We start from the raw sequence: 13,884 nt of genomic DNA, 5'->3' as shown, positions 1-13,884 counted from the left end.
ATCAACTTGGTTGCCCACCTCTGCACACATTCCAGCTTGTCAACATCCCTCTTAAATTGTGGTGCCCAAAATTGGACAGTATTCCAGGTATGGTCTGGCCAAGGCAGAATAGAGTGGTACTATTACTTCCCTTGATCTGGACACTATACTTCTGTTGATGCAGCCTAGAAAAGCATTAGCATTTTTTGCTACTGTATCACAATCTAGAACTCTTCTTTAATTCCATGGCAAGCTCATTGCTTCCTGATTCCTTTTACTTCCTATATGTCCCTAAGAAGCAGGGGATCCCCAGGGGCATATTTTTAAATCTCAGAACTGTTGTGGGCACCACAAAATACCCATTTCATAGAATGACAATACTCAGAAGCCACCTCCCTTAAAACAGGCAAAACCCAAAACCCAAATAAGTACAGTAACAGCTAAAACTACCAAGTCTCCAAAAATGGGGGACATTTAAAAAATGGAGGAAAGGGAGACTTGGTGGGTGCCTAAGGCAACATGGTGTCCCTATGTACCATGTTGGGGACTCTAGCCTTACAGAGACTGCTGGGTACTTTAGTACAGTAGACTACATTGTTGACCTTCTGAACGTCCTAACAGCAGATGTACGTCTTCTACAGGTCTGTAAAACCAACAGAGCCTTACTAAACATTTGCACTGCTCTCCATCAAGCACGTGCATACCAAGAGAAATGATTTTTAAAAGGATGCAAGTAATCCCATACAATCCTATTTCCCTAAAACAGAAGCACTTGCTCAATAGCTTATAACTTATATTTCCCTGCTCAGGATTGGGTTTTGGGGCCGGCATATGCCAGAAACAATTTCATCTGGCTTCCAGTGGCTCCAGGAACAGATGTACTGATGGAGTGCTCAGCCAGCATATTTGGAGAGTTGTGCCAGTGAATAAGCAACAGCAGTGGCATATTGGGTGTTGCACCAGATATAGGGAGCTTCCACCATATCCTATAGCAGGGGTGTGGAACCTCTTTCAGCCTGTGGGCTGCATTCCTTCTGGGCAAACTTATGTGGTTCATATGTCAACGCTGTGTGGGGCCAGAGGTAGAAAGTTCAGCAGCACTGCCCTATAGCTACTTGGCTGGCATACCTCCAGCAAAGAGTCGCCCCTTGATTCTGCTACATATAGCTTTCTCCAAAAGAAAAAAAGAACCTGCATGATATAACTGAAGCTGAACCATAAGCTATTACAAGTGAAATATGCATTATATATAATTTATTTTTGTCTTCTAACATGTTTCTTCTAACACAGTGTGCATTGCATTTGCAGCATGAGTTCATAAGATTTATATTGGTTCATAGTTCCTACTCGGGTACTATCAGGGGATGATTAGCTGCTTGTGCTTAAAATAGTGCCCCTTCAGAGTTTGTGCGACCCCACAAACCTCTGTGTGTGACAGAGCTCCTCAGACATGTCTGCTCTAGTCACTTGTAGAGTCCGACAGTGGCTGTCTGCGGAAGCGCTTCCAGCAAAGAAGTTCCTTAACGGAAACGCGTCTCCTGGACTCACGACGTGACAGCTTCCGGCGAAGCATAGGTCTCCCTGCAGTTGCTTCTGACACCTCCCCGCTATTTTCGCTCGAAGTGTCTCTCACCCCTTTCTCTCCCCTGCTGCTTCCTGCCTGGGCTGCTGCGTCTCTCTCAGCATTACTGAGATCCTCCTCCAGAGACCCCGCGCTCCCCCTGCTGGTCCCTGCTTTGGCTGTTGACTCTCTCCCAGTCTCTGGGAGCCCTACCACTTCCCTTTCCTCCGATGTCAGTTCCCTGACATCCACCTCCCCTCCAGGGCCCCCCTCTCCCCCGCCCCTACTCTCTCCTCTGGGCGGTGAGGAGCTGAAACCCCTAAAAGAATCCTCTTCATCTTCCGACGTCTCGAACATTTCCCTCCATCGGTCTTCGTTCCGACTCGCTGAATCCTCCTCCACCTCGGAATCAGCGAACCCCTCCAACTCTTCTTCTTCGTCGGTGGTGGCGAAGTATTCCCTCCGGAACCTCGCCACTGGCTGGGGTTTCCGAGGGAATCTCTGATGAAAAGTTTCAATCAAAACCTCGTCATCTACATCCTCTGCCCTGACCCAGGTGTTTTCCGACTCCGGCTCCCCTTCCCACATTACCAAATACTCTACTTGCTCTCCCCTCCACCTGGAATCGAGAATCTCCGCTACATGGTAGCTGTGTTCTTTTTCCTCCATAGCTGGTCCCCTATTGACCCTCCCCTCTCTGTCCCCTATATACGGTGACAGCAATGATCTGTGGAACACTGGGTGCAACTTCATGTGGTTCGGTAACCGGAGTCTGAAAGCCACTGGGTTGACCTGTTGCGTGACTTCAAATGGGCCCAGCCTTTTGGGTCTTAACTTCTTACAACCTCCTTTAAATGGTAACCCTTGGGTGGACAACCACACCTGGTCCCCCACCCTAATGCTTTCTCCTTCCCTTCTGGTTTTGTCTGCCTGCCTCTTATATTCCTCCTTCGCCCTGTTTAAATTAAGTTGGAGCTGGCGATGGATCGCTTCCATTTCTTCAACGAACTGTTCTGCGGCTGGAACGCTCCAGTTCTCCCCCTCCCCCCCTGGGAAGGCTCGGGGATGACACCCGTGATTGGCCAAAAAAGGGCTCATTCCCGTGGACACGTTCTCCGCATTGTTATAGGCAAATTCTGCCAACGCCAGCTTCTCCACCCAATCATTCTCTCTGTCATTCACATAACACCTCAAATATTGCTGGAGGACACCATTAGCTCTTTCCGCCTGCCCGTTGGTTTCTGGATGGCGGGCAGTGGAAAAATTCACCTCTACATGCAATAAGCTCATGAGCTTCCTCCAGAACCTGGAAGTAAATTGTTTCCCTCGGTCCGAAACCACCCTCAAGGGGGCACCATGCAATCTAAACACATTTTCCACAAACAATTTAGCGGTTTCTTCTGCTGTGACCGCATGTGAGCAGGCTATAAAGTGGGCCATCTTGGTTAACAGGTCTACCACAACCATAATGGCTGTCTTCCCTTTGGACCTGGGCAGATCAGTCATAAAATCTATTGCCACTGCCTCCCATGGTCTTTCCGGCGTGGGTAGTGGTTCTAATAAACCTGCCGGTGCCCGCCTCTCCCCCTTGGCTCGTTGACATCGGTCACACCCTCTCACATACTCCCTCACATCTTCCCTGACCTTGGGCCACCAGAATTCCCTGGTAACCAGCCACATGGTTTTGTGTTGCCCAAAATGCCCTGCTGTGGGGCTATCGTGCAGTTGCTTGAGTACCTTTTCCCTCAATTCTCCTTCAGGTACGTATAACGCTCCCTTGTAGTACAACGCCCCGTTTCTCTCCTCAAAACCCCCGGGTTTGTCTCCCTCCCTCCTGAGACTCCTGAGTTTGTCCTGGGCATATTCATCCTGCACCGTTCCCTCTATCAGTTCCCTTAGCCCCACCAATGCCGCCCCACACACCCAGCGGTCCTCGGGAATGACATGGGTCTCTTCGGGTGCACCCTCTCCCTCCAAATATTCAGGTTTGCGTGAGAGAGCGTCCGCCCTAACGTTCTCCGGGCCTGGTACGTAACAAATCTCAAAGTTAAATTTGGAGAACTCCTGGGCCCATCTCAACTGCCGTTGGTTGAGCACTCGCGCAGTTCTCCAATACTCTAGATTCTTATGGTCCGTGCGCACTTGCACCTTCTGTTGTGCACCAATTAGTAGGTGCCTCCATCTCCGGAAGGCCTCATAAATCGCAAGAAGTTCCCGGTCGTACACTGTGTAGTTTCTCTCAGATTTGTTCAGCTTTCGCGAAAAGAAGGCACACGGTCGCCACTCGGACCCCTCCTTCCCCGGCTGCAGAAGAAGCACCGCCCCTATGGCTCTGTCAGAAGCGTCTGTTTCGACCCTCAGCTTTTTTTGTAAATCCACATGTAGAAGTTGTTCGTCAGAGGCGAAGGCCTTTTTCAGTTCCTCAAACGCTCGCTCCGCCTCCCCCGTCCAAACAAACTTCTTTTTGCTGCTGAGACAGTCCGTGATGGGCGCCGTCAGGTGAGCGAAGTTTCGGATGAACTTACGATAAAAGTTTCCAAACCCTAGGAACCTCTGCACATCCTTCTTAGTCTTGGGTGTTTTCCATTCCAGCACCGCTTGAACCTTGCCGGGGTCCATGGCCAACCCCTTGTCTGACAAGCGGTACCCCAGGAATTCCACCTCCTTGGTATGAAACTGACACTTCTCCAGTTTCACCCACAGTCTGTTGGCTTGCAGCCTGCTCAACACTTCTCTGACGTCTCTCACATGTTGCTCCTCATTCTCCGAATACACCAACACGTCATCTAAGAAGGCCACGCAATTCTTGTAGAGCAAAGGCCCCAGTACATGGTTCATAAAGGCTTGAAAACACGCGGAGCCTGCTTGTAATCCAAAAGGCATAACGAGATATTCAAATGCCCCCAAAGGGGTGAACATGGTGGTCTTCCATTCATCCCCTTTCCTTATACGTATCAGGTTGTACGCCCCCCTTAGGTCCAGCTTTGTAAAAATCTTTCCTTTTCGCACCCTGGTCAAAATATCATCAATCCTGGGCATAGGAAAAGCCACCGGCTCTGTCACTGCATTTAGGGCCCGAAAGTCACATACCAGCCTCGGCTTGTCCGTGTTTTTTTTATCCACAAAAAACACTGGGCTACCCCCCGCTGCCTTGGACTCTCTGATGAAGCCTCTCTTCAGGTTCTTGTCAATGAACGCTCGCAACTCCTGCATCTCCCTGTCTGACATGGCATACAACCTGCCTACAGGAAGCTGTGCTCCAGGGAGTAAATTGATCTGGCAATCAAAGGGCCTATGCGGGGGTAGTTGGTCAGCTTCCTTCTCGCTGAACACGTCGCTGAGATCAGCATACTGTGATGGCACCTTCCCCTTCTCCATCACTTCCGTCCCTGCTAGGGTGGCTTGGGCCCCTGCTGACCCCTTTTCCCCCCTGCAGTGTTCTAAGCAATGTGCGGAACCGAAGGAAACCACTCTTTGATGCCAGCCCACCAGCGGATCATGTAGGGCTAGCCAGCTCATTCCCAAAATAATGGGAGCGCCTCCCAAGGTGGCCACATTAAACGCTATCAGTTCTGTGTGCCTTGCCACCCTCATTATCATTGGGATGGTCTGCAAGCTGACGCCTCCTCCCAACAGTTCTCTGCCATCGATCGTGGTCACCTGCAGGGGGTTGCTTAAGGGGATAGTCTGTATCTGGTGTTCAGCAGCAAACTCCTTGCTCATGAAATTGCAGGAGCTGCCTGAGTCCAACAGCGCCTTTATTTTTAGGGGGTGTCCATTTTGCAACTCTAGCGACACTTCAATCACTAGAGCAGGTCGAGGAGCTTCTGGCACTGGCACTTGGGGAAGGGGCACTTTCACTGCTCTTTGGCCTGGCTGCAGTGCCCTGCTGGCAACCAGGCGTTGGCTTTTACCTGCTCCGTTTCTCCCTGCTCTTCCCCCTCAACAGTTCCCACCATCCCTTGCCATTCCTTCCTCTGGGGGCAGACTCTGGCAAAGTGGCCTGGCTGTTGGCAGAGATAGCATTTCCGGGGTCCCTTTCCCTCCTTCTTCGCCCCCTCACTGGGCTTTGAAACTGCGCGCGCGCGGGCTGTTCCGATTTCCATCGGCTCTGCCGGCGGGAAAGCTGGCTCAGGAATGTCTGGAATGCGTAACTCCTTCCAACGTTCCCCTCTCCCTTCCCGCCTCTCCAAGGCTCTTGCCTCCTGGCGCGCTCCAATGGTCAGCGCAGATTTGGTCAGCTGATCCATAGACACCGCCCTGGGGCTCCTGGCCAGCTCGTCTTTCACAGCTGAAGAAAGACCTTCTTCAAATAGCATCTGAATGGGTGCTGCCGATAAATCCCACCCCAATCTGTGAATCAGCATGGTAAATTCAGTCCAGTACTCACGGACAGATCTGCTTCCCTGCTTGCAAGCCATTAGCTGTCTGCGCACTACCCCCTCCTCAATATCGCTGGAGAACATGATATCCATTGCACGAAAGAATTTCATAGTGTCCTTCAGGATATCGTTGTGCGTTGCCATCAGGGGTCGAACCCAATCTCGCGCCCCCTTCTCAAGATGCCCAATTACGAAAGCAACTCGGGATTCCTCATCAGGGAACTCATCAAACTGCACATTCAGGGCATATTGCATTTCAGTCCTAAAGGCATGGTAATCCTTGGGGTCCCCCCCAAACTTCTGCACTAATCCTGGTACCTTTCTGGGGAACTGAATGGTTCTCCCCTTCTTGTCTGCATCTTGAGCCCTCCTCTCCTCGAGCCTCGCCGTCTGCAGCGCAAGTTGGACCTCCAATGCTCGGCATCTGTCTTCCAAGCTTGGACCAGCTCCACCCCCTGCGGCTCCGGCTCCTGCTGGGTCGCTCATGATGCCTTCTCCTGCACAGGCAGCGTACAGAGACTGTCGGACTGCTATCAGGGGATGATTAGCTGCTTGTGCTTAAAATAGTGCCCCTTCAGAGTTTGTGCGACCCCACAAACCTCTGTGTGTGACAGAGCTCCTCAGACATGTCTGCTCTAGTCACTTGTAGAGTCCGACAGTGGCTGTCTGCGGAAGCGCTTCCAGCAAAGAAGTTCCTTAACGGAAACGCGTCTCCTGGACTCACGACGTGACAGCTTCCGGCGAAGCATAGGTCTCCCTGCAGTTGCTTCTGACACCTCCCCGCTATTTTCGCTCGAAGTGTCTCTCACCCCTTTCTCTCCCCTGCTGCTTCCTGCCTGGGCTGCTGCGTCTCTCTCAGCATTACTGAGATCCTCCTCCAGAGACCCCGCGCTCCCCCTGCTGGTCCCTGCTTTGGCTGTTGACTCTCTCCCAGTCTCTGGGAGCCCTACCACTTCCCTTTCCTCCGATGTCAGTTCCCTGACAGGTACATTTCACATTTTTGCCTGCTCTTTAAAATTCAAATCCAACCAAGATGAACTACACTTTGTTCTGAGTAGTAGCAAGTTGTGCTGCTTGGTCCTATGCACACTTATTCCCAGGTTAAGTGTGCATAGTACTGCAGAATTTATAAATAATAAATTCAGACTTCCATAAAATCCTACCCTTGGAAAATCAAGGGTCTTAAGACTTCTTTACAATGCTATGTTCAGCATAAACTGAAGAAAATCAATGTTGTTGTTTTTTCTTGAAAGACATAACCCACAAGCTCTCTGCTCAGAGTTTGGCTATAAAACATGAAAGCAGCCAGATTTCCCTGGAGCCCTACACTAAATGAAATGAAAGCATTTGATTATCTAGCCTAGCAAAAAAACCCAAAAAAAACCCAGTGAAGCTGTGGTAGAAACCACATTGGCAACAGTTCCTCCAGGAGAGTGGGAGTCAAAATCAATTGCTCTTTTGTGAAATATCCTAAATAAACTTATAAAGGACTATAAACTGTAACTCAAGGCGGAAGTCATTATAATCCACTGTATTATTCTGTATGACAATTGTGGCAAAGTGGCTTTTCTTCATGTTGAGTAAAAACTTACTCAAAGGAAGATGTTCCATAAACCAAACCAGGTGCCACTACCAACAAGTACCTGTTTCTGATCATGGATGCACAAGTGGTATATGCACAATGTAAGCCACAATCCTGTATCTATTCTGTTGTTTCCTATAAAATGCTGCATTTTGACGTGTTTTCACCCAAACCAGTTTTAATCCAAACTGAGGGGGGGAAGGCCTAGTTGAGTTTTAAACTGGTAATGTGTACACAGCCCCAAAATGAGCTAACTAGGGCTTTAAATACCCTTGAAAAAGTGTTTTCTTGCAAGACCCTTTCCAGAGAGAGCAAGTTCTCTCCCCCACCGTATACCACCTGTCTCTTCACCTAAACAAGGCAAGCGCAAAAAGAACGTTGCTTTCTCTGCAGAGTTGCACAGGGGAAATACCCTTGGAAAGAAAAAGCTGCACAGCTTGAAATGTGTCAAACAACTTTCTAAAAATAAAGCGAGTCTTGACTTCTACAGCACCTTTGGACATCTTCCGTTCATTTTTGCCTTTTATTCTTGACCCTTCTGAAATCACCCAAAATCCCAAGGTCTGAATTTGAGTGGAATTAAACAAAAACCTGCCACATCATTTCTTCTACTGTAACAGTGGCTAATAGCTCTGGCAACCAGGGTCCTGGTGTAGGTTGACATAATAGCTTCTTTTGGAAATGTCTCGCAAGCATCTAGTTAAGTCTAAGCTAAGCTGTTGGTCTGATCGGACGCAGTAGAACTGCTTGTGTTTATGTCTGGCAAATCCATGAGAGATCTCTTTTGCTATCAATATTAAGTTAATAGATATTATAAAGTACCAAAGGTATGCTGGCCTACATTCTTTTATCAAACTATCCACGAAGGAACAGCAGTTCTTTGTAAATGCTATCTGATAAAAATGAATTGTTCACAAATGTGGCATTATTAGGCTAACTTTCCTACGGCAGGTGTTGTAATACAATCCAAAGTTTCAACTCTCTTTTCATTATATCTGCCAAGGTCTGTGTCCCTTTGTTACAGTAAGGTGGCTTAGCACCAATCCAGAAGACAGGATTTTGTGCCAGTTTTATCCTGTCTAGCCAGAGGAGAATTATCTTCTCAGGTTAACAGCACTTAAAAGTTACTTCAATGGGCAAAACAATGTGTCAAGTATCATTATCCTACATATATGTGAAAACTGAAGATGCCAAGGACCACAGTCAATTGGTCAATTGCTTACCCCCTGCCTGTCCTTGGCCCTAGAATGTAACATTCAAATTACTCGTTTTGAACATACTTGTGTTATTTGTTATGCCTGCAGAAACTTGGTTTGCTCCAGTATGGAAACCATGCCATTGATGTGCCAAAATATGTATGCAAGTTACTAAAACTAACTTGTTTTATTTATTTATTTATTTAATTTCTATACAGCCCTTCATATGAGGGTCACAGGTCAGTTCATGGGTGTAGCCAGGATTTTTGTTGGGGGAGCAAGACTTTGTTGGGGGGGCAGGACTTTTGTTAAGGGACAGAACTGATGTGATTGGTCAGTTAGTTCAGTACAGTGGTGCCTCGCAAGACGAAAAGAACCCGTTCTGTGATTCTTTTCGTCTAGCGGTTTTTTCGTCTTGCGAAGCAAGCCCATTGAAGGATTAGCGGATTAGCGCTATTAGCGCTATTAGCGGCTTTTAGCGGCTTTTAGCGGCTTTTAGCAGCTTATCTGCTGATCAGATCAGCTGATAAGCGGCTTAGCGGCTTAGAAAAAGGGGGGGAAAGGGGAAAAAACCAGCAGGAACTCGCAAGACATTGTCGTCTTGTGAAGCAAGCCCATAGGAAATTCGTTTTGCGAAGCACCTCCAAAACGGAAAACTCTTTCGTCTAGCGAGTTTTCCGTCTTGCGAGGCATTCGTCTTGCGGGGCACCACTGTATTCCTGTTGTTTCACTTGATCTGGGGTGGGGGCAGCTGCCCCTCCCTGCCCCTCCTTGACTACGCCCATAGGGCAGTTTACAACCAAAACAGTTTCTGCTCCAAAACTGAGCCTAAACCTCAATTGAAATGGAGCTAGAAAATCAGTTTTCTCCAAGAGTGCCTGGATCTGGTCTGCGACCACCTGCTCAAGAACCTTCCCCAAGGAGGGAAGATTGGCAACTGGTCGGTAATTACTTTGATTTTCCAATGAGGGTTTCTTAAGGAATGGTTTTACTACTGTCTCCTTCAAGCAGGCAGGGACCATTCACTCTTACAAGGAGGCATAAATCACCTTCCTGGCCCAGTTAGTTTTTATCAGCCAAGAGGGGCAAGGGTCCAGAACACAAGTGGTCACCCTGACCAGTTCAAGCCCCTTGCCCACATTCTTGAGCCTTAAGAATTGAAACTTATCGAACAACATAGGACTAGGCAGTGCTCTGGACACATGATGATGATGTCATTGTAATACTTTTTGCAAAAATAAATAAATGAGTAGCTAGTCCCTATATTGCTCAGGAGGACCTTCTTGGACAGGTAAGTGTGTTTCCATGAGCCGATTTCTTAAGAGTTTTCTCTCCCTCCTACCCACTTTTCCATTACATCCACATTCAATTATATTTGCTAAATTCCCTTATCATACATCTGGTTGAGGATCAGATGAGAAAGAACATGAGTCCACAAAGGAATACTAAAGAAGAGCCTGCAAGAAATCATATGAGATAAAGAATTCAAACATGAAATGGAAAACTATATTGGTACTTCTAGTCAGTTTTTAGGATTGTTTAAAGCACTGCTATAAAACAAGATTGTTCTGCAAAAGGTCTCTCTCTCTCAGTTCTCTCCGTAAGTCTCCAACCTTGCCAAGGACACCGATATTATGAAGGTATTACTTGTCCCCAACTATGTTTTGCCTCAATCTTTGTTTGGATTACTCTCCAGTTTATAAAACAGTCTCCTGTGTTTTACGGCATATTCACACAAGAAGTATGAAGTGGCATACGCCTTAAATCAGTCGAAACTGTGGTCTTTCCCATATTAAGATCCACATATGGAGCAAGCAAGTTAAGAGAGGGTCAAAGGCACATTGTAGGAACTTCCTTATTTTAAAGAAATCAGTTTCAAAGTGGGGAAATATAGAAAGGAGAAGCAGCCTGGGTTCCCCACACATGATCCCCCCCCCAATTGCCTTGAAGCTGTTTCCTGCTCTGCAGGATTCCAAAGATGCATCTGCTCCTGCCCAGAGTATTCACTAAAACCAGGATGAATGTTACCCATGATCTTCTGATATTGTCCTGGTGATAATAGGGAGGCAGGAGCCATCTGCTAACAATTCAAGACACTGAGTTGTAGACCCATTGAAATTGATGGCCCTAAGTTAGTCATGTTCATTTATTTGAACAGATATGCTCTCACTACAATTGGATACCACTCACTGTTCTTAATCTTTAAAGCTCTTTATGGCCTTAGACATGCACACCTAACAGAATGATTTATTCCCACCTGATCTGGTGCCCTGTTCAGTGTTCCATCATTGTTGGAGGTCAAGTCAACCTCAGCAAAGATTTGAGCTTATGGGGGGGTGATTGTTCAGGGTTGTGGAATGGCCTTCCAGAGAAAGTTAACCAAAGCACACTTGTGATCATTTTCAGAAGAATGTTTTTATGTTGTAAACTACCCTATGACCGTCAGATGAAGTGTTTTATACAAATTTAATTTTTTAAAAAATGTTAGGAGTCTGCAAGGCTTTTTTATTCAGGATGGTGTTTAGAATCTGAATTCAGTTGAGCTGGGTGTTTATTACTGCTGTTTTAGATGTTCAACTTGTTTGTAATTCTGTTTTTATGGAATTTTAATTATGATTCTTGGAAAATATGAGCAGAACCTGCTGGATCAGGCCAATGGCCCATCTAGTCCAGCATCCTGTTCTCACAGCGGCCAACCAGGTGCCAATGGGAAGCCTGCAAGCAGGACCTGAGCAAAAGAGCCCTCTCCCCTCCTGTGGTTACCAGCAACTGATATTTAAAAGCATTGCTGCCTCTGACTGTAGAGCCAGAGCACCGCCATCATGGCTAGTTGCTATTGATAGCCTTATCCTCCATGAATTTGTCTAATCTACTTTCAGAGCCATCCAAGTTGGGGATTGCTGCTGCCTCCTATGGGAGCAAATTCTTCAGTTTAACTATGTCAGGGGTCAGCAGTCTTTTTCAGCCGTGGGCTGGTTCACCAACTCTCAGACCATGTGGTGGGCCAGACTATATTGTGAAGAAAAAAATGAACAAATTCCTATGCCCCACAAATAACCCAGAGGTGCATTTTAAATAACAGGACACATTCCACTCAGGTAAAAACATCCTGATTCCCGAACCGTCCGCGGGCTAGATTGAGAATGCGATTAGGCCGCATCCGGCCCACGGGTCTTAGGTCGCCTACCCCTGAACTATGTTCTGCATGGAGAAGTACTTTCTTTTGCCTGCATGAATCCTCCAACATTCAACTTCATTGGATGACTATGAGTTCTAGTGTTATGGGAAGGGAAGCTTTTCTTCCATCCACTTTTTCCAGGTCACACATAAATTTATACACGTCTATCACCTCTTATTCACCTTTCCTCTAAAGTATAAAAAGCCCCCAATGTGGCAGCTTTTCCTCATAGCATAAGCAACCTTGAACATAGGGTGAAGTGGAATGTGAATATTTTAAATAAACAGGCACAGCGAAATACACATGTAGGGCCTAGGCTTAATTTAGTGTGGATGTAGTACCTACCCAAAATAAAATCCTCATCTCTGCTTTGAAAAATCCAAATTGGCCCCTGTAGACAAACCCACAAAGAGAAGAGGAGATGAGATCTGTGGTGAAGGCAGCCGTCATGCAGCAGAAGAACGTTTGCCAGGCCAGCTTGATATCCCAGAAAGAGGCCACCTCCTCCAGTGTGAATAGAAGTCCACCCACTGGAGCATGGAACACAGAGGCAATCCCTGCTCCAGCACCAGCCGTAACAAAATTCCTCCTGTAACAAAGAGGAGTATGGGGTGGGGGGAGGGGAGAGAATAGAGTTTCAGGATAATCCCATTACTTTAGATAAGTAAGATATACTCTTCATCTTTAGTTACAGGTAGGTAGCCGTGTTGGACTGCCGTAGTCGAAACAAAATAAAAAAATTCCTTCCAGTAGCACCTTAGAGACCAACTAAGTTTGTTATTGGTATGAGCTTTCGTGTGCGTGCACACTTCTTCAGATTCAGCTCATACCAATAACAAACGTAGTTGGTCTCTAAGGTGCTACTGGAAGGATTTTTTAAATTTTGTTTCTTCATCTTTAGTTCACAAAACAGCATGCATAATTAATTACTTTGTCATGAGCTTGAAATAAGTGCCAATTTTACATATTTTCTCGGAGCAAAATAAAGTCAAAATGATACCTGCTTTTGAATGGTGCATATGGCACTTAAAGACTGTTGCTATTTTCAGGTGGGATTCAATCCCGCAACAACAAATTCAAGTCTCACAACTATTTTTGATTAGGAGGGCTTGTGAAACAAATCCACTTCTCCAAAAGTTCAGACTTTTTGCGATGAGGAAAGTGATTGGGAAAGGTACCGGAAAGTGTAGGCTAACACTTGCAATGTCAACTAACCTTCCTGCAAGCAAATCAGACTGAATACCAGTAGCAGCTGGTAAGGCACCAGCGGGGGGGGGGGCGGTCTGTTGCTCTCCCGGCTTTCTAACCCACCAGGTTGCTGCTGTGTATAGAGACAGGAAGGGCCCCAATTCAGGGGGCTCAGTGTGGTGCATACAGGCAGGAGTGTTGGATTGGCTCTGCCACCATGCACTTCACTATGCCAAGCTCCTCATACCTGCCCCTCTGCTTCTCAAAAACCTGCTGTGTTGGGTACCCTACGCCTACTGCCTCACCAGCCACTACTGGTGAATGCTCTCTGAGCAGCCAACATTGTCCTATCTCCCTGCAAACGAATCAGGATGAACAGGTCATCTGGAAGTGCCCATAGCAAGCTATGCAACAGCAATCTAGCCAACACTTGTCAAACTGAATTAACCCAAGCCCTCTCTTACTAGATAGACCTCAAGGGCCAATGTATTTGGTTGTGACCCGTATCAGGTGGATTCAAACTGCCATGGGGATTTTAATGAACATGCAAAAATACTTCAGAAATCTGTGCCATTGGTCACGGGGCAAATTTCTTCCATAAGTAACAGCTTAACAAACACATCTCTAAGTTATTTCACTAATTGTTGAGGCAAGTTAAAAAGCAAAATGTATCATGTTTATTTGGGCTGTCTGGTTATCCTTGAGCCACAGATAGTTTGTAATGGCTTTTTGTTTGGAGATACAACAAACAGTATGGTCAAAGGCACATGTTTTATTTACATATTTTTATAATCCACTGTTTTAAGGCTATGGAACTT

General features: G+C 46.8%; 1 protein-coding gene across 1 annotated transcript in view; it reads right to left on the bottom strand.

Annotated features, from left to right (window-relative positions):
* Nucleotides 1-13,884, bottom strand: part of LOC309538470 (chloride channel protein C-like) — a 76,912-nt gene that overhangs the window by 50,276 nt on the left and 12,752 nt on the right. Inside the window, exon 6 of the mRNA XM_082234090.1 lies at nucleotides 12,224-12,467. Within this exon, the coding sequence (XP_082090216.1) occupies nucleotides 12,224-12,467 (244 nt within the window). The remainder of the gene's footprint in view (nucleotides 1-12,223; nucleotides 12,468-13,884) is intronic.

Source organism: Podarcis vaucheri (genome assembly GCF_965113315.1).
Source record: "Podarcis vaucheri genome assembly, chromosome: 8".
Classification (NCBI taxonomy): domain Eukaryota; kingdom Metazoa; phylum Chordata; class Lepidosauria; order Squamata; family Lacertidae; genus Podarcis; species Podarcis vaucheri.
This window is presented reverse-complemented; position numbering and strand designations above follow the sequence as displayed.